The sequence below is a fragment of the Melanostigma gelatinosum genome (assembly GCF_949748355.1).
Source record: "Melanostigma gelatinosum genome assembly, chromosome: 4".
NCBI classification, from domain to species: domain Eukaryota; kingdom Metazoa; phylum Chordata; class Actinopteri; order Perciformes; family Zoarcidae; genus Melanostigma; species Melanostigma gelatinosum.
The window spans coordinates 29,515,876-29,543,245 of record NC_136637.1 but is presented as its reverse complement, the minus strand read 5'-3'; the positions used below and the strand labels follow the sequence as shown (position 1 = coordinate 29,543,245).

General features: G+C 33.3%; 2 protein-coding genes across 2 annotated transcripts; both read left to right on the top strand.

Moving 5' to 3' along the window:
- Nucleotides 1–1,323: 1,323 nt before the first annotated feature.
- On the top strand, nucleotides 1,324–23,462 carry slc10a4 (solute carrier family 10 member 4; the record flags this gene model as incomplete). Its single annotated transcript, XM_079266824.1, has 3 exons — nucleotides 1,324–1,784; nucleotides 2,070–2,280; nucleotides 22,935–23,462. 3 exons carry the CDS (start codon nucleotides 1,324–1,326, stop codon nucleotides 23,460–23,462), a joined length of 1,200 nt encoding a protein of 399 aa, XP_079122950.1.
- A 1,613-nt stretch (nucleotides 23,463–25,075) lies between these two features.
- zar1 (zygote arrest 1) lies at nucleotides 25,076–26,981 on the top strand (the record flags this gene model as incomplete). Its single annotated transcript, XM_079266821.1, has 4 exons — nucleotides 25,076–25,744; nucleotides 26,514–26,606; nucleotides 26,680–26,754; nucleotides 26,838–26,981. 4 exons carry the CDS (start codon nucleotides 25,076–25,078, stop codon nucleotides 26,979–26,981), a joined length of 981 nt encoding a protein of 326 aa, XP_079122947.1.
- Between the last annotated feature and the right edge of the window lie 389 nt (nucleotides 26,982–27,370).

Sequence of the window (27,370 nt, the reverse complement as noted above, 5' to 3'; positions counted from 1 at the left end):
TCACTCGGAGACATCGTCTGTCGTGAACATTAAAAAACTGATTTATTCACGTGTTTGCTCTCTAATATGAACATCTGAGGCCTCAGGCTCACTCCAGCGATGCTCATTAAATATGTATGAAGAGAAAACTACGTTTAATAAAATGAATTAAGATTTATGAGTTCAGTTACAAAATAAATTGATATAGATTCGTGGTAAACTCATTTCAAATGAGTAAACAGCAATAAATGAAATGTATAAACATGCAAAAATATATCGAGATATGTAAGAGATGTGTGTGTGTGTGTGTGTATATATATATCTAAACATATATCTGTAAATATATGTTCGGAATTTTTTTTAAATATATATAATACTAAATACATATAAATACAGCAACGGAAAATATATAGAATGTATAAAAAGATATAAATATAAATGACAGAATATGTGTCTCCGGGGAGGGGGAGGAGGCAGATGGAAGCCTGAGTCACCGCCCTGGTGCTATGAAGACATATGACGTCAGTCGCTCATCTTCCTCTGCGTTTGGCACCGCGGGGCTCGACGCGAGTTTCATCTCGGAGGATCTGCGGACTGCAGACAGAGCAGAGACCCCCAGACATGCACCATGATGCATTACTGCGGGCCGCCAATCTGGCACAAGCTTTACTAAAACTAAACGTGAGCCTCGCGCCACTGTAAAGTTTGAGACGAGCGTTTCGTGCACACTTCATGAATCAAACAGCAGCGCCAACTAAAAGAAACGGGCGCAGATGTTCAGTTTGCTGCACTAGTGGAGAAAGATCAGCACACTTTTCATTCATCAGGCTGTTTATTTAACCTCTTCACTACAGCTCCAGTTCCCATGTGTCTACATTCTAGTTGTTATCATTATACAGAAGATAGAGAGAGAACAATCTATTGGGCCGGGTTTCATTTCCTAAATGGAAAACTAAATATGTAATAATTGGATTGATATTCATGGGGACCTTTTCTCCTTATTACGGAGCGGAGCGCAGTATAAAAGGGCAGCCTGTGCGTTATTGATTGGCCCACCCACTCTCTTTCTCTCTGAAGCTTTAGACCGTGTGCAGACTCCCCTCCAGCTGTGTGCGTCTATAGGTGGGAGCCAATCCGTGGGACCAGTCTGTCTCTGAGAGTCACTTTAAGGCCATCAGTGCCGTGGCACCATCACATCCTCCGACCACTGAGCGCTGTTTCTCATTAGTGCCAGTGCGCCACGAGGGAATCATTTTACGCACGAGCCTCTGCCTCTGCTGTTGCGCCATGGATAACTCCAGCCTGTTGGGCGGCGACGCACAGAATGCTGGTTTGATGGACTTTATGTCGGGCACTTTGAAGCAAGTTGTGGATTCTCCAAGGGACGCTGCCATGGCGGGATTAGTGGCCATCTACCGCGAAGCCAGCGCATTCAGGACCGTCGCCGGAGCTGAGTTTATGGCCACTCCGCCGACGGAATCCCCTCACCTGATGCCCGCCTTTTGGGATTCCCCGCTCAGCCACGGAATCAATGTATTTGTGGGACTTGTGCTTTGCTTCACCATGTTGGGGCTGGGCTGCACGGTGGAGGTTAGCCAGCTCGGGCAGCATATCCGCAGACCCATCGGGGTGCTGCTGGCACTGGTGTGTCAGTTTGTTATCATGCCCTTGGTGGCCTTTCTGTTGGCTTTAGCCTTCTCTCTGGACGATGTGGCGGCGATGGCTGTTCTCCTCTGTGGCTGCTGCCCGGGAGGAAACTTATCAAATATAATGTCTCTGCTGGTGAACGGGGAGATGAATCTAAGGTATGTATACTGTACGAATCTACAGAAACAACACAGTGAGTTATGAAGTGGAACGGTAAAAAACAAAACGATTTCACAAGGTTGATCTACGTTTTGCGCGTCTCATTCCGCAAATTACGCACCGAAGTAACGGGTTTGGTACAACATTACGCACGACGTACAAGTTCTACACGCTTCCCTTAATTCAATGAGTCTTTCCTATCAAACTTAAAAAAAGATTCAACATTGTGACCAAACACCACATGCATGGTGTAAACGGTGCGTCTTTGCTCTCCTTCTCCCCAGCATCGTCATGACCATCTCTTCCACTCTGCTGGCGCTCGTGCTGATGCCGCTGTGTCTGTGGATCTACAGCCGTGCCTGGATCAACACACCCGTGGTCAACCTCATGCCCTTCGGGGCCATCATCCTGACCCTGTGTAGCACTCTCATCCCCATTGGTTTAGGAGTTATCCTGAGGTACCGCTACACGCGCGTGGCCGACATTGTTTTAAAGGTAATTTAAGAGAAGTCTCTCAAAGTTACTTTTCCATTGAATCAATGAGCTGAATTAGTTAAATAATGTAATTGAGGTTATTTTAAACCGTGTGTACTTTCAGTGAAGGAGGCAACTTTGACCAAAAGCGCACTGCGTAATTTTCCTGTCATAAGTAGAGGGGGATGCTGACTGCAGGAACAGTGACATCAGAGGCATTGTGTCCGGAAGAGCTCCTTCCCCCTATTTGATAAAAAACATATCAGCTACAACCATGGTTACAACAGGCTGTAACGTTGGGCAGCAGTGATGCAGACTTCACCCTACGTTTAGAAAGTCAAGAAATGGCATAGTATAAATGGCACTAAAAAAGTCAAGTAAAGTACGTAATAAAAAGTGTAGTAAGTTTAAAAAAAATCATAATAAAAACTAGTGTAGTATGTCGAAAATAATCCGAAAAAGTCATATTATAGTATGTCGAAAAAAGTCACATTATATCATGTCGAAAAAAAGTCATAGTATAGCATGTTGAAAAAAGTCATATTATAGCATGTTGAAAAAAGTCATAGCATAGCATGTTGAAAAAAGTCATATTATAGCATGTCGAAAAAAGTCATATTATAGCATGTCGAAAAAAGTCATATTATAGCATGTTGAAAAACGTCATATTATAGCATGTCGAAAAAAGTCATATTATAGCATATCGAAAAAAGTCATATTATAGCATGTCGAAAAAAGTCATAGCATAGCATGTTGAAAAAAGTCATAGTATAGCATGTCGAAAAAAGTCATAGTATAGCATGTCGAAAAAAGTCATAGTATAGCATGTTGAAAAAAGTCATAGTATAGCATGTCGAAAAATCATATTATAGCATGTTGAAAAAAGTCAGAGTTTAGCATGTTGAAAAAAGTCATAGTATATAGCATGTTGAAAAAAGTCATATTATAGCATGTTGAAAAAAGTCATATTATAGCATGTTGAAAAAAGTCATTTTATAGCATGTTGAAAAAAGTCATAGTATAGCATGTCGAAAAAAGTCATATTATAGCATGTCGAAAAAAGTCATAGTATAGCATGTCGAAAAAAGTCATATTATAGCATGTCGAAAAAAGTCATATTATAGCATGTCGAAAAAAGTCATATTATAGCATGTCGAAAAAAGTCATAGTATAGCATGTCGAAAAAAGTCATAGTATAGCATGTCGAAAAAAGTCATATTATAGCATGTCGAAAAAAGTCATATTATAGCATGTCGAAAAAAGTCATAGTATAGCATGTCGAAAAAAGTCATATTATAGCATGTCGAAAAAAGTCATATTATAGCATGTCGAAAAAAGTCATATTATAGCATGTTGAAAAAAGTCATAGTATAGCATGTCGAAAAAAGTCATAGTATAGCATGTTGAAAAAAGTCATAGTATAGCATGTTGAAAAAAAGTCATATTATAGCGTGTCGAAAAAAGTCATAGTATAGCATGTTGAAAAAAGTCATATTATAGCATGTTGAAAAAAGTCATAGTATAGCGTGTCGAAAAAAGTCATAGCATAGCATGTTGAAAAAAGTCATAGTATAGCATGTCTAAAAAAGTCATAGCATAGCATGTCGAAAAAAGTCAGATTATAGCATGTCGAAAAAAGTCATATTATAGCATGTCGAAAAAAGTCATATTATAGCATGTCGAAAAAAGTCATATTATAGCATGTCGAAAAAAGTCATAGTATAGCATGTCGAAAAAAGTAATAGTATAGCATGTCGAAAAAAGGCATATTATAGCATGTCGAAAAAAGTCATATTATAGCATGTCGAAAAAAGTCATATTATAGCATGTCGAAAAAAGTCATAGTATAGCATGTCGAAAAAGTAATAGTATAGCATGTCGAAAAAAGTCATATTATAGCATGTCGAAAAAAGTCATATTATAGCATGTCGAAAAAAGTCATAGTATAGCATGTCGAAAAAAGTCATATTATAGCATGTCGAAAAAAGTCATATTATAGCATGTCGAAAAAAGTCATAGTATAGCATGTCGAAAAAAGTCATATTATAGCATGTCGAAAAAAGTCATAGTATAGCATGTCGAAAAAAGTCATATTATAGCATGTCGAAAAAAGTCATATTATAGCATGTCGAAAAAGTCATAGTATAGCATGTCGAAAAAAGTCATATTATAGCATGTTGAAAAAAGTTATAGTATAGCATGTCGAAAAAAGTCATAGTATAGCATGTTGAAAAAAGTCATAGTATAGCATGTTGAAAAAAAGTCATATTATAGCATGTCGAAAAAAGTCATAGTATAGCATGTTGAAAAAAGTCATATTATAGCATGTTGAAAAAAGTCATAGTATAGCATGTTGAAAAAAGTCATAGCATAGCATGTTGAAAAAAGTCATAGTATAGCATGTCGAAAAAAGTCATAGCATAGCATGTCGAAAAAAGTCAGATTATAGCATGTCGAAAAAAGTCAGATTATAGCATGTCGAAAAAAGTCATATTATAGCATGTCGAAAAAAGTTATAGTATAGCATGTCGAAAAAAGTCATATTATAGCATGTCGAAAAAAGTCATATAGCATGTCGAAAAAAAGTCATATTATAGCATGTCGAAAAAAGTCATAGTATAGCATGTTGAAAAAAGTCATATTATAGCATGTTGAAAAAAGTCATAGTATAGCATGTCGAAAAAAGTCATAGCATAGCATGTTGAAAAAAGTCATAGTATAGCATGTCGAAAAAAGTCATAGCATAGCATGTCGAAAAAAGTCAGATTATAGCATGTCGAAAAAAGTCAGATTATAGCATGTCGAAAAAAGTCATATTATAGCATGTCGAAAAAAGTCATATTATAGCATGTCGAAAAAAGTCATAGTATAGCATGTCGAAAAAGTCATATTATAGCATGTCGAAAAAAGTCATATTATAGCATGTCGAAAAAAGTCATATTATAGCATGTCGAAAAAAGTCATAGTATAGCATGTCGAAAAAAGTCATAGTATAGCATGTCGAAAAAAGTAATAGTATAGCATGTCGAAAAAAGTCATATTATAGCATGTCGAAAAAAGTCATATTATAGCATGTCGAAAAAAGTCATAGCATAGCATGTCGAAAAAAGTCAGATTATAGCATGTCAAAAAAAGTCAGATTATAGCATGTCGAAAAAAGTCAGATTATAGCATGTCGAAAAAAGTCATATTATAGCATGTCGAAAAAAGTCATATAGCATGTCGAAAAAAGTCATATTATAGCATGTCGAAAAAAGTCATATTATAGCATGTCGAAAAAAGTCATATTATAGCATGTCGAAAAAAGTCATATTATAGCATGTCGAAAAAAGTCATAGTATAGCATGTCGAAAAAAGTCATAGTATAGCATGTCGAAAAAAGTCATAGTATAGCATGTCGAAAAAAGTCATAGTATAGCATGTCGAAAAAAGTCATAGTATAGCATGTCGAAAAAAGTCATATTATAGCATGTCGAAAAAAGTCATATTATAGCATGTCGAAAAAAGTCATAGTATAGCATGTCGAAAAAAGTCATATTATAGCATGTCGAAAAAAGTCATAGTATAGCATGTCGAAAAAAGTCATAGTATAGCATGTCGAAAAAAGTCATAGTATAGCATGTCGAAAAAAGTCATAGTATAGCATGTCGAAAAATCATATTATAGCATGTTGAAAAAAGTCATATTATAGCATGTCGAAAAAAGTTATAGTATAGCATGTCGAAAAAAGTCATATTATAGCATGTCGAAAAAAGTCATATTATAGCATGTCGAAAAAAGTCATAGTATAGCATGTCGAAAAAAGTCATATTATAGCATGTCGAAAAAAGTCATATTATAGCATGTCGAAAAAAGTCATATTATAGCATGTCGAAAAAAGTCATAGTATAGCATGTTGAAAAAAGTCATAGTATAGCATGTTGAAAAAAAGTCATATTATAGCATGTTGAAAAAAGTCATAGTATAGCATGTCGAATAAAGTCATAGTATAGCATGTTGAAAAAAGTCATATTATAGCATGTCGAAAAAAGTCATAGTATAGCATGTCGAAAAAAGTCATAGTATAGCATGTCGAAAAAAGTCATATTATAGCATGTTGAAAAAAAGTCATATTATAGCATGTCGAAAAAAGTCATAGTATAGCATGTCGAAAAAAGTCATATTATAGCATGTCGAAAAAAGTCATATTATAGCATGTCGAAAAAAGTCATATTATAGCATGTCGAAAAAAGTCATAGTATAGCATGTTGAAAAAAGTCATAGTATAGCATGTTGAAAAAAAGTCATATTATAGCATGTTGAAAAAAGTCATAGTATAGCATGTCGAATAAAGTCATAGTATAGCATGTTGAAAAAAGTCATATTATAGCATGTTGAAAAAAGTCATAGTATAGCATGTCGAAAAAAGTCATAGTATAGCATGTTGAAAAAAGTCATAGTATAGCATGTTGAAAAAAAGTCATATTATAGCGTGTCGAAAAAAGTCATAGTATAGCATGTTGAAAAAAGTCATATTATAGCATGTTGAAAAAAGTCATAGTATAGCGTGTCGAAAAAAGTCATAGCATAGCATGTTGAAAAAAGTCATAGTATAGCATGTCGAAAAAAGTCATAGCATAGCATGTCGAAAAAAGTCAGATTATAGCATGTCGAAAAAAGTCATATTATAGCATGTCGAAAAAAGTCATATTATAGCATGTCGAAAAAAGTCATATTATAGCATGTCGAAAAAAGTCATAGTATAGCATGTCGAAAAAAGTAATAGTATAGCATGTCGAAAAAAGGCATATTATAGCATGTCGAAAAAAGTCATATTATAGCATGTCGAAAAAAGTCATATTATAGCATGTCGAAAAAAGTCATAGTATAGCATGTCGAAAAAAGTAATAGTATAGCATGTCGAAAAAAGTCATATTATAGCATGTCGAAAAAAGTCATATTATAGCATGTCGAAAAAAGTCATAGTATAGCATGTCGAAAAAAGTCATATTATAGCATGTCGAAAAAAGTCATATTATAGCATGTCGAAAAAGTCATAGTATAGCATGTCGAAAAAAGTCATATTATAGCATGTCGAAAAAAGTCATATTATAGCATGTCGAAAAAAGTCATAGTATAGCATGTCGAAAAAAGTCATATTATAGCATGTCGAAAAAAGTCATATTATAGCATGTCGAAAAAGTCATAGTATAGCATGTCGAAAAAAGTCATATTATAGCATGTCCAAAAAAGTAATAGTATAGCATGTCGAAAAAAGTCATATTATAGCATGTCGAAAAAAGTCATATTATAGCATGTCGAAAAAAGTCATAGTATAGCATGTCGAAAAAAGTCATAGTATAGCATGTCGAAAAAAGTCATAGTATAGCATGTCGAAAAAAGTCATAGTATAGCATGTCGAAAAAAGTCATAGTATAGCATGTCGAAAAAAGTCATATTATAGCATGTCGAAAAAAGTCATATTATAGCATGTCGAAAAAAGTCATAGTATAGCATGTCGAAAAAAGTCATATTATAGCATGTCGAAAAAAGTCATAGTATAGCATGTCGAAAAAAGTCATAGTATAGCATGTCGAAAAAAGTCATAGTATAGCATGTCGAAAAAAGTCATAGTATAGCATGTCGAAAAATCATATTATAGCATGTTGAAAAAAGTCATATTATAGCATGTCGAAAAAAGTTATAGTATAGCATGTCGAAAAAAGTCATATTATAGCATGTCGAAAAAAGTCATATTATAGCATGTCGAAAAAAGTCATAGTATAGCATGTCGAAAAAAGTCATATTATAGCATGTCGAAAAAAGTCATATTATAGCATGTCGAAAAAAGTCATATTATAGCATGTCGAAAAAAGTCATAGTATAGCATGTTGAAAAAAGTCATAGTATAGCATGTTGAAAAAAAGTCATATTATAGCATGTTGAAAAAAGTCATAGTATAGCATGTCGAATAAAGTCATAGTATAGCATGTTGAAAAAAGTCATATTATAGCATGTCGAAAAAAGTCATAGTATAGCATGTCGAAAAAAGTCATAGTATAGCATGTCGAAAAAAGTCATATTATAGCATGTTGAAAAAAAGTCATATTATAGCATGTCGAAAAAAGTCATAGTATAGCATGTCGAAAAAAGTCATATTATAGCATGTCGAAAAAAGTCATATTATAGCATGTCGAAAAAAGTCATATTATAGCATGTCGAAAAAAGTCATAGTATAGCATGTTGAAAAAAGTCATAGTATAGCATGTTGAAAAAAAGTCATATTATAGCATGTTGAAAAAAGTCATAGTATAGCATGTCGAATAAAGTCATAGTATAGCATGTTGAAAAAAGTCATATTATAGCATGTTGAAAAAAGTCATAGTATAGCATGTCGAAAAAAGTCATAGTATAGCATGTTGAAAAAAGTCATAGTATAGCATGTTGAAAAAAAGTCATATTATAGCGTGTCGAAAAAAGTCATAGTATAGCATGTTGAAAAAAGTCATATTATAGCATGTTGAAAAAAGTCATAGTATAGCGTGTCGAAAAAAGTCATAGCATAGCATGTTGAAAAAAGTCATAGTATAGCATGTCGAAAAAAGTCATAGCATAGCATGTCGAAAAAAGTCAGATTATAGCATGTCGAAAAAAGTCATATTATAGCATGTCGAAAAAAGTCATATTATAGCATGTCGAAAAAAGTCATATTATAGCATGTCGAAAAAAGTCATAGTATAGCATGTCGAAAAAAGTAATAGTATAGCATGTCGAAAAAAGGCATATTATAGCATGTCGAAAAAAGTCATATTATAGCATGTCGAAAAAAGTCATATTATAGCATGTCGAAAAAAGTCATAGTATAGCATGTCGAAAAAAGTAATAGTATAGCATGTCGAAAAAAGTCATATTATAGCATGTCGAAAAAAGTCATATTATAGCATGTCGAAAAAAGTCATAGTATAGCATGTCGAAAAAAGTCATATTATAGCATGTCGAAAAAAGTCATATTATAGCATGTCGAAAAAGTCATAGTATAGCATGTCGAAAAAAGTCATATTATAGCATGTCGAAAAAAGTCATATTATAGCATGTCGAAAAAAGTCATAGTATAGCATGTCGAAAAAAGTCATATTATAGCATGTCGAAAAAAGTAATATTATAGCATGTCGAAAAAGTCATAGTATAGCATGTCGAAAAAAGTCATATTATAGCATGTTGAAAAAAGTCATAGTATAGCATGTCGAAAAAAGTCATAGTATAGCATGTTGAAAAAAGTCATAGTATAGCATGTTGAAAAAAAGTCATATTATAGCATGTCGAAAAAAGTCATAGTATAGCATGTTGAAAAAAGTCATATTATAGCATGTTGAAAAAAGTCATAGTATAGCATGTTGAAAAAAGTCATAGCATAGCATGTTGAAAAAAGTCATATTATAGCATGTCGAAAAAAGTCATAGTATAGCACGTCGAAAAAAGTCATATTATAGCATGTCGAAAAAAGTCATATAGCATGTCGAAAAAAAGTCATATTATAGCATGTCGAAAAAAGTCATAGTATAGCATGTTGAAAAAAGTCATATTATAGCATGTTGAAAAAAGTCATAGTATAGCATGTCGAAAAAAGTCATAGCATAGCATGTTGAAAAAAGTCATAGTATAGCATGTCGAAAAAAGTCATAGCATAGCATGTCGAAAAAAGTCAGATTATAGCATGTCGAAAAAAGTCAGATTATAGCATGTCGAAAAAAGTCATATTATAGCATGTCGAAAAAAGTCATATTATAGCATGTCGAAAAAAGTCATAGCATAGCATGTCGAAAAAAGTCAGATTATAGCATGTCGAAAAAAGTCATATTATAGCATGTCGAAAAAAGTCATATTATAGCATGTCGAAAAAAGTCATAGTATAGCATGTCGAAAAAAGTCATAGTATAGCATGTCGAAAAAAGTCATAGTATAGCATGTCGAAAAAAGTCATAGTATAGCATGTCGAAAAAAGTCATAGTATAGCATGTCGAAAAAAGTCATAGTATAGCATGTCGAAAAAAGTCATAGTATAGCATGTCGAAAAAAGTCATATTATAGCATGTCGAAAAAAGTCATATAGCATGTCGAAAAAAGTCATATTATAGCATGTCGAAAAAAGTCATATTATAGCATGTCGAAAAAAGTCATAGTATAGCATGTCGAAAAAAGTAATAGTATAGCATGTCGAAAAAAGTCATATTATAGCATGTCGAAAAAGTCATAGTATAGCATGTTGAAAAAAGTCATATTATAGCATGTTGAAAAAAGTCATAGTATAGCATGTCGAAAAAAGTCATAGTATAGCATGTTGAAAAAAAGTCATATTATAGCATGTCGAAAAAAGTCATAGTATAGCATGTCGAAAAAAGTCATAGTATAGCATGTCGAAAAAAGTCATATTATAGCATGTTGAAAAAAGTCATATTATAGCATGTTGAAAAAAGTCATAGTATAGCATGTTGAAAAAAGTCATAGCATAGCATGTTGAAAAAAGTCATAGTATAGCATGTCGAAAAAAGTCATATTATAGCATGTCGAAAAAAGTCATATTATAGCATGTCGAAAAAAGTCATATTATAGCATGTCGAAAAAAGTCATAGTATAGCATGTCGAAAAAAGTCAGATTATAGCATGTCGAAAAAAGTCATATTATAGCATGTCGAAAAAAGTCATATTATAGCATGTCGAAAAAAGTCATATTATAGCATGTCGAAAAAAGTCATATTATAGCATGTCGAAAAAAGTCATATTATAGCATGTCGAAAAAAGTCATAGTATAGCATGTTGAAAAAAGTCATATTATAGCATGTTGAAAAAAGTCATAGTATAGCATGTCGAAAAAAGTCATAGCATAGCATGTTGAAAAAAGTCATAGCATAGCATGTCGAAAAAAGTCATAGCATAGCATGTCGAAAAAAGTCATATTATAGCATGTCGAAAAAAGTCATATTATAGCATGTCGAAAAAAGTCATATTATAGCATGTCGAAAAAAGTCATAGTATAGCATGTCGAAAAAAGTCATATTATAGCATGTCGAAAAAAGTCATATTATAGCATGTCGAAAAAAGTCATATTATAGCATGTCGAAAAAAGTCATAGCATAGCATGTCGAAAAAAGTCATAGCATAGCATGTCGAAAAAAGTCATATTATAGCATGTCGAAAAAAGTCATATTATAGCATGTCGAAAAAAGTCATATTATAGCATGTCGAAAAAAGTCATAGCATAGCATGTCGAAAAAAGTCATAGTATAGCATGTCGAAAAAAGTCATAGTATAGCATGTCGAAAAAAGTCATAGTATAGCATGTCGAAAAAAGTCATAGTATAGCATGTCGAAAAAAGTCATAGTATAGCATGTCGAAAAAAGTCATATTATAGCATGTCGAAAAAAGTCTTATTATAGCATGTCGAAAAAAGTCATAGTATAGCATGTCGAAAAAAGTAATAGTATAGCATGTCGAAAAAAGTCATATTATAGCATGTCGAAAAAAGTCATATTATAGCATGTCGAAAAAAGTCATAGTATAGCATGTCGAAAAAAGTCATATTATAGCATGTCGAAAAAAGTCATATTATAGCATGTCGAAAAAAGTCATAGTATAGCATGTCGAAAAAAGTCATATTATAGCATGTCGAAAAAAGTCATATTATAGCATGTCGAAAAAAGTCATAGTATAGCATGTCGAAAAAAGTCATATTATAGCATGTCGAAAAAAGTCATATTATAGCATGTCGAAAAAGTCATAGTATAGCATGTTGAAAAAAGTCATATTATAGCATGTTGAAAAAAGTCATATTATAGCATGTCGAAAAAAGTCATCGTATAGCATGTTGAAAAAAGGCATATTATAGCATGTCGAAAAAAGTCATATTATAGCATGTCGAAAAAAGTCATATTATAGCATGTCGAAAAAAGTCATAGTATAGCATGTCGAAAAAAGTAATAGTATAGCATGTCGAAAAAAGTCATATTATAGCATGTCGAAAAAAGTCATATTATAGCATGTCGAAAAAAGTCATAGTATAGCATGTCGAAAAAAGTCATATTATAGCATGTCGAAAAAAGTCATATTATAGCATGTCGAAAAAAGTCATATTATAGCATGTCGAAAAAAGTCATAGTATAGCATGTTGAAAAAAGTCATAGTATAGCATGTTGAAAAAAAGTCATATTATAGCATGTTGAAAAAAGTCATAGTATAGCATGTCGAATAAAGTCATAGTATAGCATGTTGAAAAAAGTCATATTATAGCATGTTGAAAAAAGTCATAGTATAGCATGTCGAAAAAAGTCATAGTATAGCATGTTGAAAAAAGTCATAGTATAGCATGTTGAAAAAAAGTCATATTATAGCGTGTCGAAAAAAGTCATAGTATAGCATGTTGAAAAAAGTCATATTATAGCATGTTGAAAAAAGTCATAGTATAGCGTGTCGAAAAAAGTCATAGCATAGCATGTTGAAAAAAGTCATAGTATAGCATGTCGAAAAAAGTCATAGCATAGCATGTCGAAAAAAGTCAGATTATAGCATGTCGAAAAAAGTCATATTATAGCATGTCGAAAAAAGTCATATTATAGCATGTCGAAAAAAGTCATATTATAGCATGTCGAAAAAAGTCATAGTATAGCATGTCGAAAAAAGTAATAGTATAGCATGTCGAAAAAAGGCATATTATAGCATGTCGAAAAAAGTCATATTATAGCATGTCGAAAAAAGTCATATTATAGCATGTCGAAAAAAGTCATAGTATAGCATGTCGAAAAAAGTAATAGTATAGCATGTCGAAAAAAGTCATATTATAGCATGTCGAAAAAAGTCATATTATAGCATGTCGAAAAAAGTCATAGTATAGCATGTCGAAAAAAGTCATATTATAGCATGTCGAAAAAAGTCATATTATAGCATGTCGAAAAAGTCATAGTATAGCATGTCGAAAAAAGTCATATTATAGCATGTCGAAAAAAGTCATATTATAGCATGTCGAAAAAAGTCATAGTATAGCATGTCGAAAAAAGTCATATTATAGCATGTCGAAAAAAGTCATATTATAGCATGTCGAAAAAGTCATAGTATAGCATGTCGAAAAAAGTCATATTATAGCATGTCCAAAAAAGTAATAGTATAGCATGTCGAAAAAAGTCATATTATAGCATGTCGAAAAAAGTCATATTATAGCATGTCGAAAAAAGTCATAGTATAGCATGTCGAAAAAAGTCATAGTATAGCATGTCGAAAAAAGTCATAGTATAGCATGTCGAAAAAAGTCATAGTATAGCATGTCGAAAAAAGTCATAGTATAGCATGTCGAAAAAAGTCATATTATAGCATGTCGAAAAAAGTCATATTATAGCATGTCGAAAAAAGTCATAGTATAGCATGTCGAAAAAAGTCATATTATAGCATGTCGAAAAAAGTCATAGTATAGCATGTCGAAAAAAGTCATAGTATAGCATGTCGAAAAAAGTCATAGTATAGCATGTCGAAAAAAGTCATAGTATAGCATGTCGAAAAATCATATTATAGCATGTTGAAAAAAGTCATATTATAGCATGTCGAAAAAAGTTATAGTATAGCATGTCGAAAAAAGTCATATTATAGCATGTCGAAAAAAGTCATATTATAGCATGTCGAAAAAAGTCATAGTATAGCATGTCGAAAAAAGTCATATTATAGCATGTCGAAAAAAGTCATATTATAGCATGTCGAAAAAAGTCATATTATAGCATGTCGAAAAAAGTCATAGTATAGCATGTTGAAAAAAGTCATAGTATAGCATGTTGAAAAAAAGTCATATTATAGCATGTTGAAAAAAGTCATAGTATAGCATGTCGAATAAAGTCATAGTATAGCATGTTGAAAAAAGTCATATTATAGCATGTCGAAAAAAGTCATATTATAGCATGTCGAAAAAAGTCATAGTATAGCATGTCGAAAAAAGTCATATTATAGCATGTTGAAAAAAAGTCATATTATAGCATGTCGAAAAAAGTCATAGTATAGCATGTCGAAAAAAGTCATATTATAGCATGTCGAAAAAAGTCATATTATAGCATGTCGAAAAAAGTCATATTATAGCATGTCGAAAAAAGTCATAGTATAGCATGTTGAAAAAAGTCATAGTATAGCATGTTGAAAAAAAGTCATATTATAGCATGTTGAAAAAAGTCATAGTATAGCATGTCGAATAAAGTCATAGTATAGCATGTTGAAAAAAGTCATATTATAGCATGTTGAAAAAAGTCATAGTATAGCATGTCGAAAAAAGTCATAGTATAGCATGTTGAAAAAAGTCATAGTATAGCATGTTGAAAAAAAGTCATATTATAGCGTGTCGAAAAAAGTCATAGTATAGCATGTTGAAAAAAGTCATATTATAGCATGTTGAAAAAAGTCATAGTATAGCGTGTCGAAAAAAGTCATAGCATAGCATGTTGAAAAAAGTCATAGTATAGCATGTCGAAAAAAGTCATAGCATAGCATGTCGAAAAAAGTCAGATTATAGCATGTCGAAAAAAGTCATATTATAGCATGTCGAAAAAAGTCATATTATAGCATGTCGAAAAAAGTCATATTATAGCATGTCGAAAAAAGTCATAGTATAGCATGTCGAAAAAAGTAATAGTATAGCATGTCGAAAAAAGGCATATTATAGCATGTCGAAAAAAGTCATATTATAGCATGTCGAAAAAAGTCATATTATAGCATGTCGAAAAAAGTCATAGTATAGCATGTCGAAAAAAGTAATAGTATAGCATGTCGAAAAAAGTCATATTATAGCATGTCGAAAAAAGTCATATTATAGCATGTCGAAAAAAGTCATAGTATAGCATGTCGAAAAAAGTCATATTATAGCATGTCGAAAAAAGTCATATTATAGCATGTCGAAAAAGTCATAGTATAGCATGTCGAAAAAAGTCATATTATAGCATGTCGAAAAAAGTCATATTATAGCATGTCGAAAAAAGTCATAGTATAGCATGTCGAAAAAAGTCATATTATAGCATGTCGAAAAAAGTAATATTATAGCATGTCGAAAAAGTCATAGTATAGCATGTCGAAAAAAGTCATATTATAGCATGTTGAAAAAAGTCATAGTATAGCATGTCGAAAAAAGTCATAGTATAGCATGTTGAAAAAAGTCATAGTATAGCATGTTGAAAAAAAGTCATATTATAGCATGTCGAAAAAAGTCATAGTATAGCATGTTGAAAAAAGTCATATTATAGCATGTTGAAAAAAGTCATAGTATAGCATGTTGAAAAAAGTCATAGCATAGCATGTTGAAAAAAGTCATATTATAGCATGTCGAAAAAAGTCATAGTATAGCACGTCGAAAAAAGTCATATTATAGCATGTCGAAAAAAGTCATATAGCATGTCGAAAAAAAGTCATATTATAGCATGTCGAAAAAAGTCATAGTATAGCATGTTGAAAAAAGTCATATTATAGCATGTTGAAAAAAGTCATAGTATAGCATGTCGAAAAAAGTCATAGCATAGCATGTTGAAAAAAGTCATAGTATAGCATGTCGAAAAAAGTCATAGCATAGCATGTCGAAAAAAGTCAGATTATAGCATGTCGAAAAAAGTCAGATTATAGCATGTCGAAAAAAGTCATATTATAGCATGTCGAAAAAAGTCATATTATAGCATGTCGAAAAAAGTCATAGCATAGCATGTCGAAAAAAGTCAGATTATAGCATGTCGAAAAAAGTCATATTATAGCATGTCGAAAAAAGTCATATTATAGCATGTCGAAAAAAGTCATAGTATAGCATGTCGAAAAAAGTCATAGTATAGCATGTCGAAAAAAGTCATAGTATAGCATGTCGAAAAAAGTCATAGTATAGCATGTCGAAAAAAGTCATAGTATAGCATGTCGAAAAAAGTCATAGTATAGCATGTCGAAAAAAGTCATAGTATAGCATGTCGAAAAAAGTCATATTATAGCATGTCGAAAAAAGTCATATAGCATGTCGAAAAAAGTCATATTATAGCATGTCGAAAAAAGTCATATTATAGCATGTCGAAAAAAGTCATAGTATAGCATGTCGAAAAAAGTAATAGTATAGCATGTCGAAAAAAGTCATATTATAGCATGTCGAAAAAGTCATAGTATAGCATGTTGAAAAAAGTCATATTATAGCATGTTGAAAAAAGTCATAGTATAGCATGTCGAAAAAAGTCATAGTATAGCATGTTGAAAAAAAGTCATATTATAGCATGTCGAAAAAAGTCATAGTATAGCATGTCGAAAAAAGTCATAGTATAGCATGTCGAAAAAAGTCATATTATAGCATGTTGAAAAAAGTCATATTATAGCATGTTGAAAAAAGTCATAGTATAGCATGTTGAAAAAAGTCATAGCATAGCATGTTGAAAAAAGTCATAGTATAGCATGTCGAAAAAAGTCATATTATAGCATGTCGAAAAAAGTCATATTATAGCATGTCGAAAAAAGTCATATTATAGCATGTCGAAAAAAGTCATAGTATAGCATGTCGAAAAAAGTCAGATTATAGCATGTCGAAAAAAGTCATATTATAGCATGTCGAAAAAAGTCATATTATAGCATGTCGAAAAAAGTCATATTATAGCATGTCGAAAAAAGTCATATTATAGCATGTCGAAAAAAGTCATATTATAGCATGTCGAAAAAAGTCATAGTATAGCATGTTGAAAAAAGTCATATTATAGCATGTTGAAAAAAGTCATAGTATAGCATGTCGAAAAAAGTCATAGCATAGCATGTTGAAAAAAGTCATAGCATAGCATGTCGAAAAAAGTCATAGCATAGCATGTCGAAAAAAGTCATATTATAGCATGTCGAAAAAAGTCATATTATAGCATGTCGAAAAAAGTCATATTATAGCATGTCGAAAAAAGTCATAGTATAGCATGTCGAAAAAAGTCATATTATAGCATGTCGAAAAAAGTCATATTATAGCATGTCGAAAAAAGTCATATTATAGCATGTCGAAAAAAGTCATAGCATAGCATGTCGAAAAAAGTCATAGCATAGCATGTCGAAAAAAGTCATATTATAGCATGTCGAAAAAAGTCATATTATAGCATGTCGAAAAAAGTCATATTATAGCATGTCGAAAAAAGTCATAGCATAGCATGTCGAAAAAAGTCATAGTATAGCATGTCGAAAAAAGTCATAGTATAGCATGTCGAAAAAAGTCATAGTATAGCATGTCGAAAAAAGTCATAGTATAGCATGTCGAAAAAAGTCATAGTATAGCATGTCGAAAAAAGTCATATTATAGCATGTCGAAAAAAGTCTTATTATAGCATGTCGAAAAAAGTCATAGTATAGCATGTCGAAAAAAGTAATAGTATAGCATGTCGAAAAAAGTCATATTATAGCATGTCGAAAAAAGTCATATTATAGCATGTCGAAAAAAGTCATAGTATAGCATGTCGAAAAAAGTCATATTATAGCATGTCGAAAAAAGTCATATTATAGCATGTCGAAAAAAGTCATAGTATAGCATGTCGAAAAAAGTCATATTATAGCATGTCGAAAAAAGTCATATTATAGCATGTCGAAAAAAGTCATAGTATAGCATGTCGAAAAAAGTCATATTATAGCATGTCGAAAAAAGTCATATTATAGCATGTCGAAAAAGTCATAGTATAGCATGTTGAAAAAAGTCATATTATAGCATGTTGAAAAAAGTCATATTATAGCATGTCGAAAAAAGTCATCGTATAGCATGTTGAAAAAAGGCATATTATAGCATGTCGAAAAAAGTCATATTATAGCATGTCGAAAAAAGTCATATTATAGCATGTCGAAAAAAGTCATAGTATAGCATGTCGAAAAAAGTAATAGTATAGCATGTCGAAAAAAGTCATATTATAGCATGTCGAAAAAAGTCATATTATAGCATGTCGAAAAAAGTCATAGTATAGCATGTCGAAAAAAGTCATATTATAGCATGTCGAAAAAAGTCATATTATAGCATGTCGAAAAAGTCATAGTATAGCATGTCGAAAAAAGTCATATTATAGCATGTCGAAAAAAGTCATATTATAGCATGTCGAAAAAAGTCATAGTATAGCATGTCGAAAAAAGTCATATTATAGCATGTCGAAAAAAGTCATATTATAGCATGTCGAAAAAGTCATAGTATAGCATGTCGAAAAAAGTCATATTATAGCATGTTGAAAAAAGTCATAGTATAGCATGTCGAAAAAAGTCATAGTATAGCATGTTGAAAAAAGTCATAGTATAGCATGTTGAAAAAAAGTCATATTATAGCATGTCGAAAAAAGTCATAGTATAGCATGTTGAAAAAAGTCATATTATAGCATGTTGAAAAAAGTCATAGTATAGCATGTTGAAAAAAGTCATAGCATAGCATGTTGAAAAAAGTCATATTATAGCATGTCGAAAAAAGTCATAGTATAGCACGTCGAAAAAAGTCATATTATAGCATGTCGAAAAAAGTCATATAGCATGTCGAAAAAAAGTCATATTATAGCATGTCGAAAAAAGTCATAGTATAGCATGTTGAAAAAAGTCATATTATAGCATGTTGAAAAAAGTCATAGTATAGCATGTCGAAAAAAGTCATAGCATAGCATGTTGAAAAAAGTCATAGTATAGCATGTCGAAAAAAGTCATAGCATAGCATGTCGAAAAAAGTCAGATTATAGCATGTCGAAAAAGTCAGATTATAGCATGTCGAAAAAAGTCATATTATAGCATGTCGAAAAAAGTCATATTATAGCATGTCGAAAAAAGTCATATTATAGCATGTCGGAAAAAGTCATAGCATAGCATGTCGAAAAAAGTCAGATTATAGCATGTCGAAAAAAGTCATATTATAGCATGTCGAAAAAAGTCATATTATAGCATGTCGAAAAAAGTCATAGTATAGCATGTCGAAAAAAGTAATAGTATAGCATGTCGAAAAAAGTCATATTATAGCATGTCGAAAAAGTCATAGTATAGCATGTTGAAAAAAGTCATATTATAGCATGTTGAAAAAAGTCATAGTATAGCATGTCGAAAAAAGTCATAGTATAGCATGTTGAAAAAAGTCATAGTATAGCATGTTGAAAAAAAGTCATATTATAGCATGTCGAAAAAAGTCATAGTATAGCATGTTGAAAAAAGTCATATTATAGCATGTTGAAAAAAGTCATAGTATAGCATGTTGAAAAAAGTCATAGCATAGCATGTTGAAAAAAGTCATAGTATAGCATGTCGAAAAAAGTCATATTATAGCATGTCGAAAAAAGTCATATTATAGCATGTCGAAAAAAGTCATATTATAGCATGTCGAAAAAAGTCATAGTATAGCATGTCGAAAAAAGTCAGATTATAGCATGTCGAAAAAAGTCAGATTATAGCATGTCGAAAAAAGTCATATTATAGCATGTCGAAAAAAGTCATATTATAGCATGTCGAAAAAAGTCATATTATAGCATGTCGAAAAAAGTCATAGTATAGCATGTTGAAAAAAAGTCATATTATAGCATGTCGAAAAAAGTCATAGTATAGCATGTTGAAAAAAGTCATATTATAGCATGTTGAAAAAAGTCATAGTATAGCATGTCGAAAAAAGTCATAGCATAGCATGTTGAAAAAAGTCATAGCATAGCATGTCGAAAAAAGTCATAGCATAGCATGTCGAAAAAAGTCATATTATAGCATGTCGAAAAAAGTCATATTATAGCATGTCGAAAAAAGTCATATTATAGCATGTCGAAAAAAGTCATAGTATAGCATGTCGAAAAAAGTCATATTATAGCATGTCGAAAAAAGTCATATTATAGCATGTCGAAAAAAGTCATATTATAGCATGTCGAAAAAAGTCATAGCATAGCATGTCGAAAAAAGTCATAGCATAGCATGTCGAAAAAAGTCATATTATAGCATGTCGAAAAAAGTCATATTATAGCATGTCGAAAAAAGTCATAGCATAGCATGTCGAAAAAAGTCATAGCATAGCATGTCGAAAAAAGTCATAGCATAGCATGTCGAAAAAAGTCATAGTATAGCATGTCGAAAAAAGTCATAGTATAGCATGTCGAAAAAAGTCATAGTATAGCATGTCGAAAAAAGTCATAGTATAGCATGTCGAAAAAAGTCATATTATAGCATGTCGAAAAAAGTCTTATTATAGCATGTCGAAAAAAGTCATAGTATAGCATGTCGAAAAAAGTAATAGTATAGCATGTCGAAAAAAGTCATATTATAGCATGTCGAAAAAAGTCATATTATAGCATGTCGAAAAAAGTCATAGTATAGCATGTCGAAAAAAGTCATATTATAGCATGTCGAAAAAGTCATAGTATAGCATGTTGAAAAAAGTCATATTATAGCATGTTGAAAAAAGTCATATTATAGCATGTCGAAAAAAGTCATCGTATAGCATGTTGAAAAAAGGCATATTATAGCATGTCGAAAAAAGTCATATTATAGCATGTCGAAAAAAGTCATATTATAGCATGTCGAAAAAAGTCATAGTATAGCATGTCGAAAAAAGTCATATTATAGCATGTCGAAAAAAGTCATAGTATAGCATGTCGAAAAAAGTCATATTATAGCATGTCGAAAAAAGTCATAGTATAGCATGTCGAAAAAAGTCATATTATAGCATGTCGAAAAAGACATAGTATAGCATGTCGAAAAAAGTCATATTATAGCATGTCGAAAAAAGTCATATTATAGCATGTCGAAAAAAGTCATATTATAGCATGTCGAAAAAAGTCATATTATAGCATGTCGAAAAAAGTCATATTATAGCATGTCGAAAAAGTCATAGTATAGCATGTCGAAAAAAGTCATAGTATAGCATGTCGAAAAAAGTCATATTATAGCATGTCGAAAAAAGTCATAGCATAGCATGTCGAAAAAAGTCATATTATAGCATGTCGAAAAAAGTCATATTATAGCATGTCGAAAAAAGTCATATTATAGCATGTCGAAAAAAGTCATATTATAGCATGTCGAAAAAAGTCATATTATAGCATGTTGAAAAAAGTCATAGCATAGCATGTCGAAAAAAGTCATAGTATAGCATGTCGAAAAAAGTCATATTATAGCATGTCGAAAAAAGTCATATTATAGCATGTCGAAAAAAGTCATATTATAGCATGTCGAAAAAAGTCATATTATAGCATGTCGAAAAAAGTCATATTATAGCATGTTGAAAAAAGTCATATTATAGCATGTTGAAAAAAGTCATATTATAGCATGTTGAAAAAAGTCATAGTATAGCATGTCGAAAAAAGTCATAGTATAGCATGTTGAAAAAAGTCATAGCATAGCATGTCGAAAAAAGTCATATTATAGCATGTCGAAAAAAAGTCATATTATAGCATGTCGAAAAAAGTCATATTATAGCATGTCGAAAAAAGTCATAGTATAGCATGTCGAAAAAAGTCATATTATAGCATGTTGAAAAAAGTCATAGCATAGCATGTCGAAAAAAGTCATAGCATAGCATGTCGAAAAAAGTCATATTATAGCATGTCGAAAAAAGTCATATTATAGCATGTCGAAAAAAGTCATATTATAGCATGTCGAAAAAAGTCATATTATAGCATGTCGAAAAAAGTCATATTATAGCATGTTGAAAAAAGTCATAGCATAGCATGTCGAAAAAAGTCATATTATAGCATGTTGAAAAAAGTCATAGCATAGCATGTCGAAAAAAGTCATATTATAGCATGTCGAAAAAAGTCATATTATAGCATGTTGAAAAAAGTCATAGCATAGCATGTCGAAAAAAGTCATATTATAGCATGTCGAAAAAAGTCATATTATAGCATGTCGAAAAAAGTCATATTATAGCATGTCGAAAAAAGTCATATTATAGCATGTCGAAAAAAGTCATATTATAGCATGTCGAAAAAAGTCATATTATAGCATGTCGAAAAAAGTCATATTATAGCATGTCGAAAAAAGTCATATTATAGCATGTTGAAAAAAGTCATAGTATAGCATGTCGAAAAAAGTCATAGTATAGCATGTTGAAAAAAGTCATAGCATAGCATGTCGAAAAAAGTCATATTATAGCATGTCGAAAAAAAGTCATATTATAGCATGTCGAAAAAAGTCATATTATAGCATGTCGAAAAAAGTCATAGTATAGCATGTCGAAAAAAGTCATAGTATAGCATGTCGAAAAAAGTCATAGTATAGCATGTCGAAAAAAGTCATATTATAGCATGTCGAAAAAAGTCATATTATAGCATGTCGAAAAAAGTCATATTATAGCATGTTGAAAAAAGTCATAGTATAGCATGTTGAAAAAAGTAAATTATAGCATGTCGAAAAAAGTCATATTATATATAGCGTGTCGAAAAAAGTCATATTATAGCATGTCGAAAAGTCACAAAAAAGTTATGGTATTATGTCGACAAAAGTCATGGTAGAGTACGTCTAAAGAAGTCACAGTGTATCATAAAAGTGAAAAAAACGTCAGTTTAGTGTATCAAAACAAATGTAATACTTTAGAAAGTCGAAATAAATCACAGCATAGTCCGTTGAAAGAAGTAAAACCTTTTTTATAGTATATAAATACAAATGTATCCAGTCATTGCCCTCCAGGACGACAGGTATAAGTTTCCCTCCAGCAGAAAACAGCTGACCTCAGGTCAGACAACCACCTCAGCGCTGAGCTCCTTTGTGTCTCCAGGTGTCCCTGTGGTCTCTGCTGGTCACCCTCGTGATGCTGTTCATCCTGACTGGAGCGATGCTGGGCCCGGAGCTGCTGTCCACCATCCCGCCCTCCGTCTACGTGGTGGCCATCCTGATGCCTCTGTGCGGCTACGCCGCGGGCTACGGCCTGGCCGTGCTCTTCGACCTGCCGCCCGGCAGCTGCCGGTCGGTCTCTCTGGAGACGGGATGCCAGAACGTGCAGCTGTGCACCGCCATCCTGAAGCTGGCCTTCCCCCCCCAGCTGATGGGAGGCATGTACATGTTCCCTCTGCTGTATGCCCTGTTCCAGGCGGCCGAGGCCGGCATCTTCATCCTGGCCTACAGGATGTACAGGAAGAAGGTCCTGCACAAAGCGGACCCCATGGGGGACGGCGAGGACACGGGCATAACCTATCAACGGTTTCAGGACGACGAGGACATGGACTCGTCTTACGGTGCCGTGACGGTGAGCGACCCGAACACCATCATGTTGGACCCCTGTCCTCCCGATCCCACTCCTGTTTGATGTGCAGACCACTACAGGTGTGGGGGGAGTGAAACCTGCAAGTGGATCCATCGTTACGATCGCTGTCGTTCATGAAGACAAACCTGGAGAACAGGGAGACGACGCTGGGACGGTGCTTCATGTCATCCAGCTTTATGCATTCAGTTTGACAACAAAAAAACATCACTCATGTTTTAAAACATCGCTGTGTTTCCTGTAACGGTATTTTCATAATTTCTCCACAAAGAACTACACAGAAGCAGCACTTTAAATATTTTTTGTTTATCATTCATTTGTTAGAAGTTATTTGTCATGAAAAACGCATAAAAACGACGAGTCGAGTAAAGAAACATTGGTCGACTAAGAATAAAACGACAGATTCTTTTATTTAATCGACAGATCTGTAAAACTCAACAAAGAATCACACAAAAGCTTTAAATCTAGAGTTCATAAATGTGTTCATTGATTTGTTAGAAATAAATTATTGAGCATGAAAAAAGCCTAAAAAACAACAAATCGACAAAAGAAATGTAAGTCGCCGATGAACGAATGGACTCAGAGAGTTGAGCCCTCGTCACCTGTAAACAACTGTTCATCAGCTCAACTTCAACCTGTGGAAGTCTCATTCATCAATAAATCACATCATCACAGACGAGCAGCGCTTCAAACACTGTCTGAACAAAATGTTCAATATGTGTATATTATAACAACTGTCAACAAATAAAAATGTGTAAAGAAAGAAAAGTAAAACAACGTGCATACCTTTGTGACGAGTCTCTGCTGCTTCTTCTTCTTTTAATCCAACAACAAAACAAAGAAAACTAAATAATGAAACAAACAAGAGGAAACAAATGGAAAATAATTATGATAATAAATAAAATCCTGAATTTTAATTCATTAGTCTTGTTCACCGGAAATACTCTCAACATTTGTCACTTTTTTCACACGCAAACAGATCAATCATCATCAAGTCACGTGATTATTATTATTACTGTTCTGAAGGTCTCAGGCTCTTTACCTGTGATGCTTGAGTTTGTATTACATCCAGTATTCCCAACAAGCTTTTAGACCTGTATACACAACCATAATCCAGAAGGTATTTTACATTATATAACCATATATTTAGCTTTCAGAGCAGACCAGCACTCTGTTCCCACCAAACAATCTCATCACATTTAAAACCTTTTTAACATCTATTTATTATCAATATGTACATTCCAGGTGAACCTTCAGCATCAAACCACTTTCCTAAACATGTTTGAGTTTTAGTCTGTCCTATTCAGCTTCTTTAACCTCTGTTAAAATTATAAATATTTATAATCTGTTCAAATTATAAATATTTATTTATGTTAAAATTATAAATACTTTTTATCATCTTTTCAAATTATAAATATTGTTTTATAATCTTTTAAAATTATAAATCGTTTACATTTTTTTATAATCTGTTACCTGTTTATAAATATATATTTATAATTTTAACATAATATTTTGATCTCCACTTGTTCCGTTTATCTTCTTCCACGTGCCCACCTCTGGTCCACGAACACCTGACCTTAATTACCCTAATAGAGGAGCCCGTGTTGCCCAAATCTACTTAAATAGATTCACCTGCGGCTCTGGTTGGTTGAGCAAAAATGGCAACGTATGGTGAGGAGCCAGTAGACAGTTATTTCTATTCATCTTACAGCCACCCCCGACCCAAAGACGCGGGGTGGAAGTATAAAAGCTACCTGTCCCAGTACGGGGACACTTGTTCGGACGCGTTCAACAACCACCAGCGCGCCCAGCTGAAGTCCATCTTATCTCAGATCAACCCCAAACTCACCCCGAGGCTCCGGAAGGCCAACACCAAGGATGTGTCGGTGCAGGTGAACCCGCGGAGAGACGCCACGGTGCAGTGCTCCATCGGCCCGCGGACCCTGCTGGCCTGGAAGCGGGACTCCCGACGCAGGACGCAGCAGGAGCCCGGAAGCGGCGGCGGCAGTTACGGCGGCGGCAAAAGTGGAGGAAGCGGCAGCCCCAACGCGGCGGGCGGTGTGCGGTACCCGCGCACCCTCGCGGTGTATTCACCCATCGCCTACAGAAGCGTCACCTCCTTCCTGGTCGATGAAAACAACAACAACGACATTAAGGAGGCCTCGTGCGGTGACACGCAGACCGGTGACCCGCCGGACTCCGCGGTGAGACGCGACGGAAAGACCGCGAAGCTCCCGGAGCCACGTGACAAGTCCAAGCTCGTGGAGAGCGACAAGCTGCTGCTCACTGCGGAGGGGTCAAAGGGCAAGGCGCGCGTGCGGTTCCAGGTGAGTTTCATCACGTGATCAAGGAAGAAGAAAAACATAAAGATGTGCAAATATGATCTAAAGAAACGTTTAAATACACACATTTTAAACTATATCATTGAATAAAGAAACCTGAACATATTTTTTAATAAAAACGTTATACATAAATAACTATTAAAAATATTATTTACTACATTTATAATTTTAAAAAGTTTTAATAAATAGCTTTTCGTTTTAACTAAAGATAGCATTGATGGCCTCTTCTCTGCGGTTTCACTCGATGACATAAATATTTATACGAAACAATTTTCAAGAATAAACATAAAAGCAACTCACTGTATATAATTGAGTCCCCAAAAGGGTAAAGTAACCAGAACATTGGTCATTTTAAACTGTGAAAATGTACTTGCAGATATTATGAGGTAACTTTGTTCAGACCCTGAAGCTGTGGAGCTTTTACTGGGAGATGAAAGTCTCCTGATTCAGACACTAACTTTTTCAATCAGTAAATCTAATAAAGATAATCATTCACTAATGTTAGCACGTGGCAGATGGTCACTCATTTCAGTTCTGATGCTTTTAAGGTTAAATCAGTTTTTTCCAAAACGTCCAAAATCAGAAGTTAGGACAAAAGCAGGCAGATGTTGTAGATCATCAACATCTGGCTGTTATCTACAAACTGTGAGCCTTAAAGACGACCCGAGCTTTAACCAGTTGAACTGATTAATCGAGTAACATTAGAGGCGGAGAGTGAACCGACTCCCTGACTTTCGCCTTCTCGTCCCGTCAGTTCCTGGAACAGAAGTACGGATATTATCACTGCAGAGGATGCAACCTGCGATGGGAGAGCGCCTATGTGTGGTGCGTTCAGGGCACCAACAAGGTGAGCTGATCTTGATGCATTGTGTATTCATGAGCTCTCGCAGCAGAGCTAACTGAAGCATGTTGTGTTCCAGGTTTACTTCAAACAGTTCTGTAGGAAATGCCAAAAGGACTTCAACCCGTACCGCGTGGAGGACATCACGTGTCACGTAAGCGCGTCTCTAACTCGCTCTGTGAGCTGAAACTGTGTCGCGACTAAACAAAGTGTCCTTCTTCTTCTTCTTCTTCTCAGACCTGCAACAAAGCGCGCTGTTCGTGCGCCGTAACGCAGCGCCACGTGGACCCCAAACGGCCTCACAGACAGGACCTGTGCGGCAGATGCAAAGGGAAGCGTCTGTCCTGCGAGAGCACCTTCAGCTTCAAGTACATCATCTAGAAGACTTTCAAGACAACGTCCCACTTTGTTTGCACAAAAAACAGTTGTTTCAAAACTTTATTTCATGCCTGTTTTGTGTTGATGGATTTAAGCGCCACACAATTTTGCAATGTAATAAATGGCTACCTTGCACTCTGTACTGATGCCGTTCTTTCAGAAGTGGAAGTAAAATACTCAAACATCAGCGCTTTAAGTGACATTAAGCTCAGATCTGTGGTTCAGGATTCGGTAGATATGTACTTTATTTATCCCCAGGGGGAAATGTGTATGTTACAGCAGCAAGACGCACCAATTAAAAGCAGAGTAACCAAAAATATTAAGTATTAAAAAATGCACAATAGAATAACAGGACAAATTAAATATCAGAATATATAAGATAAAACAACAAA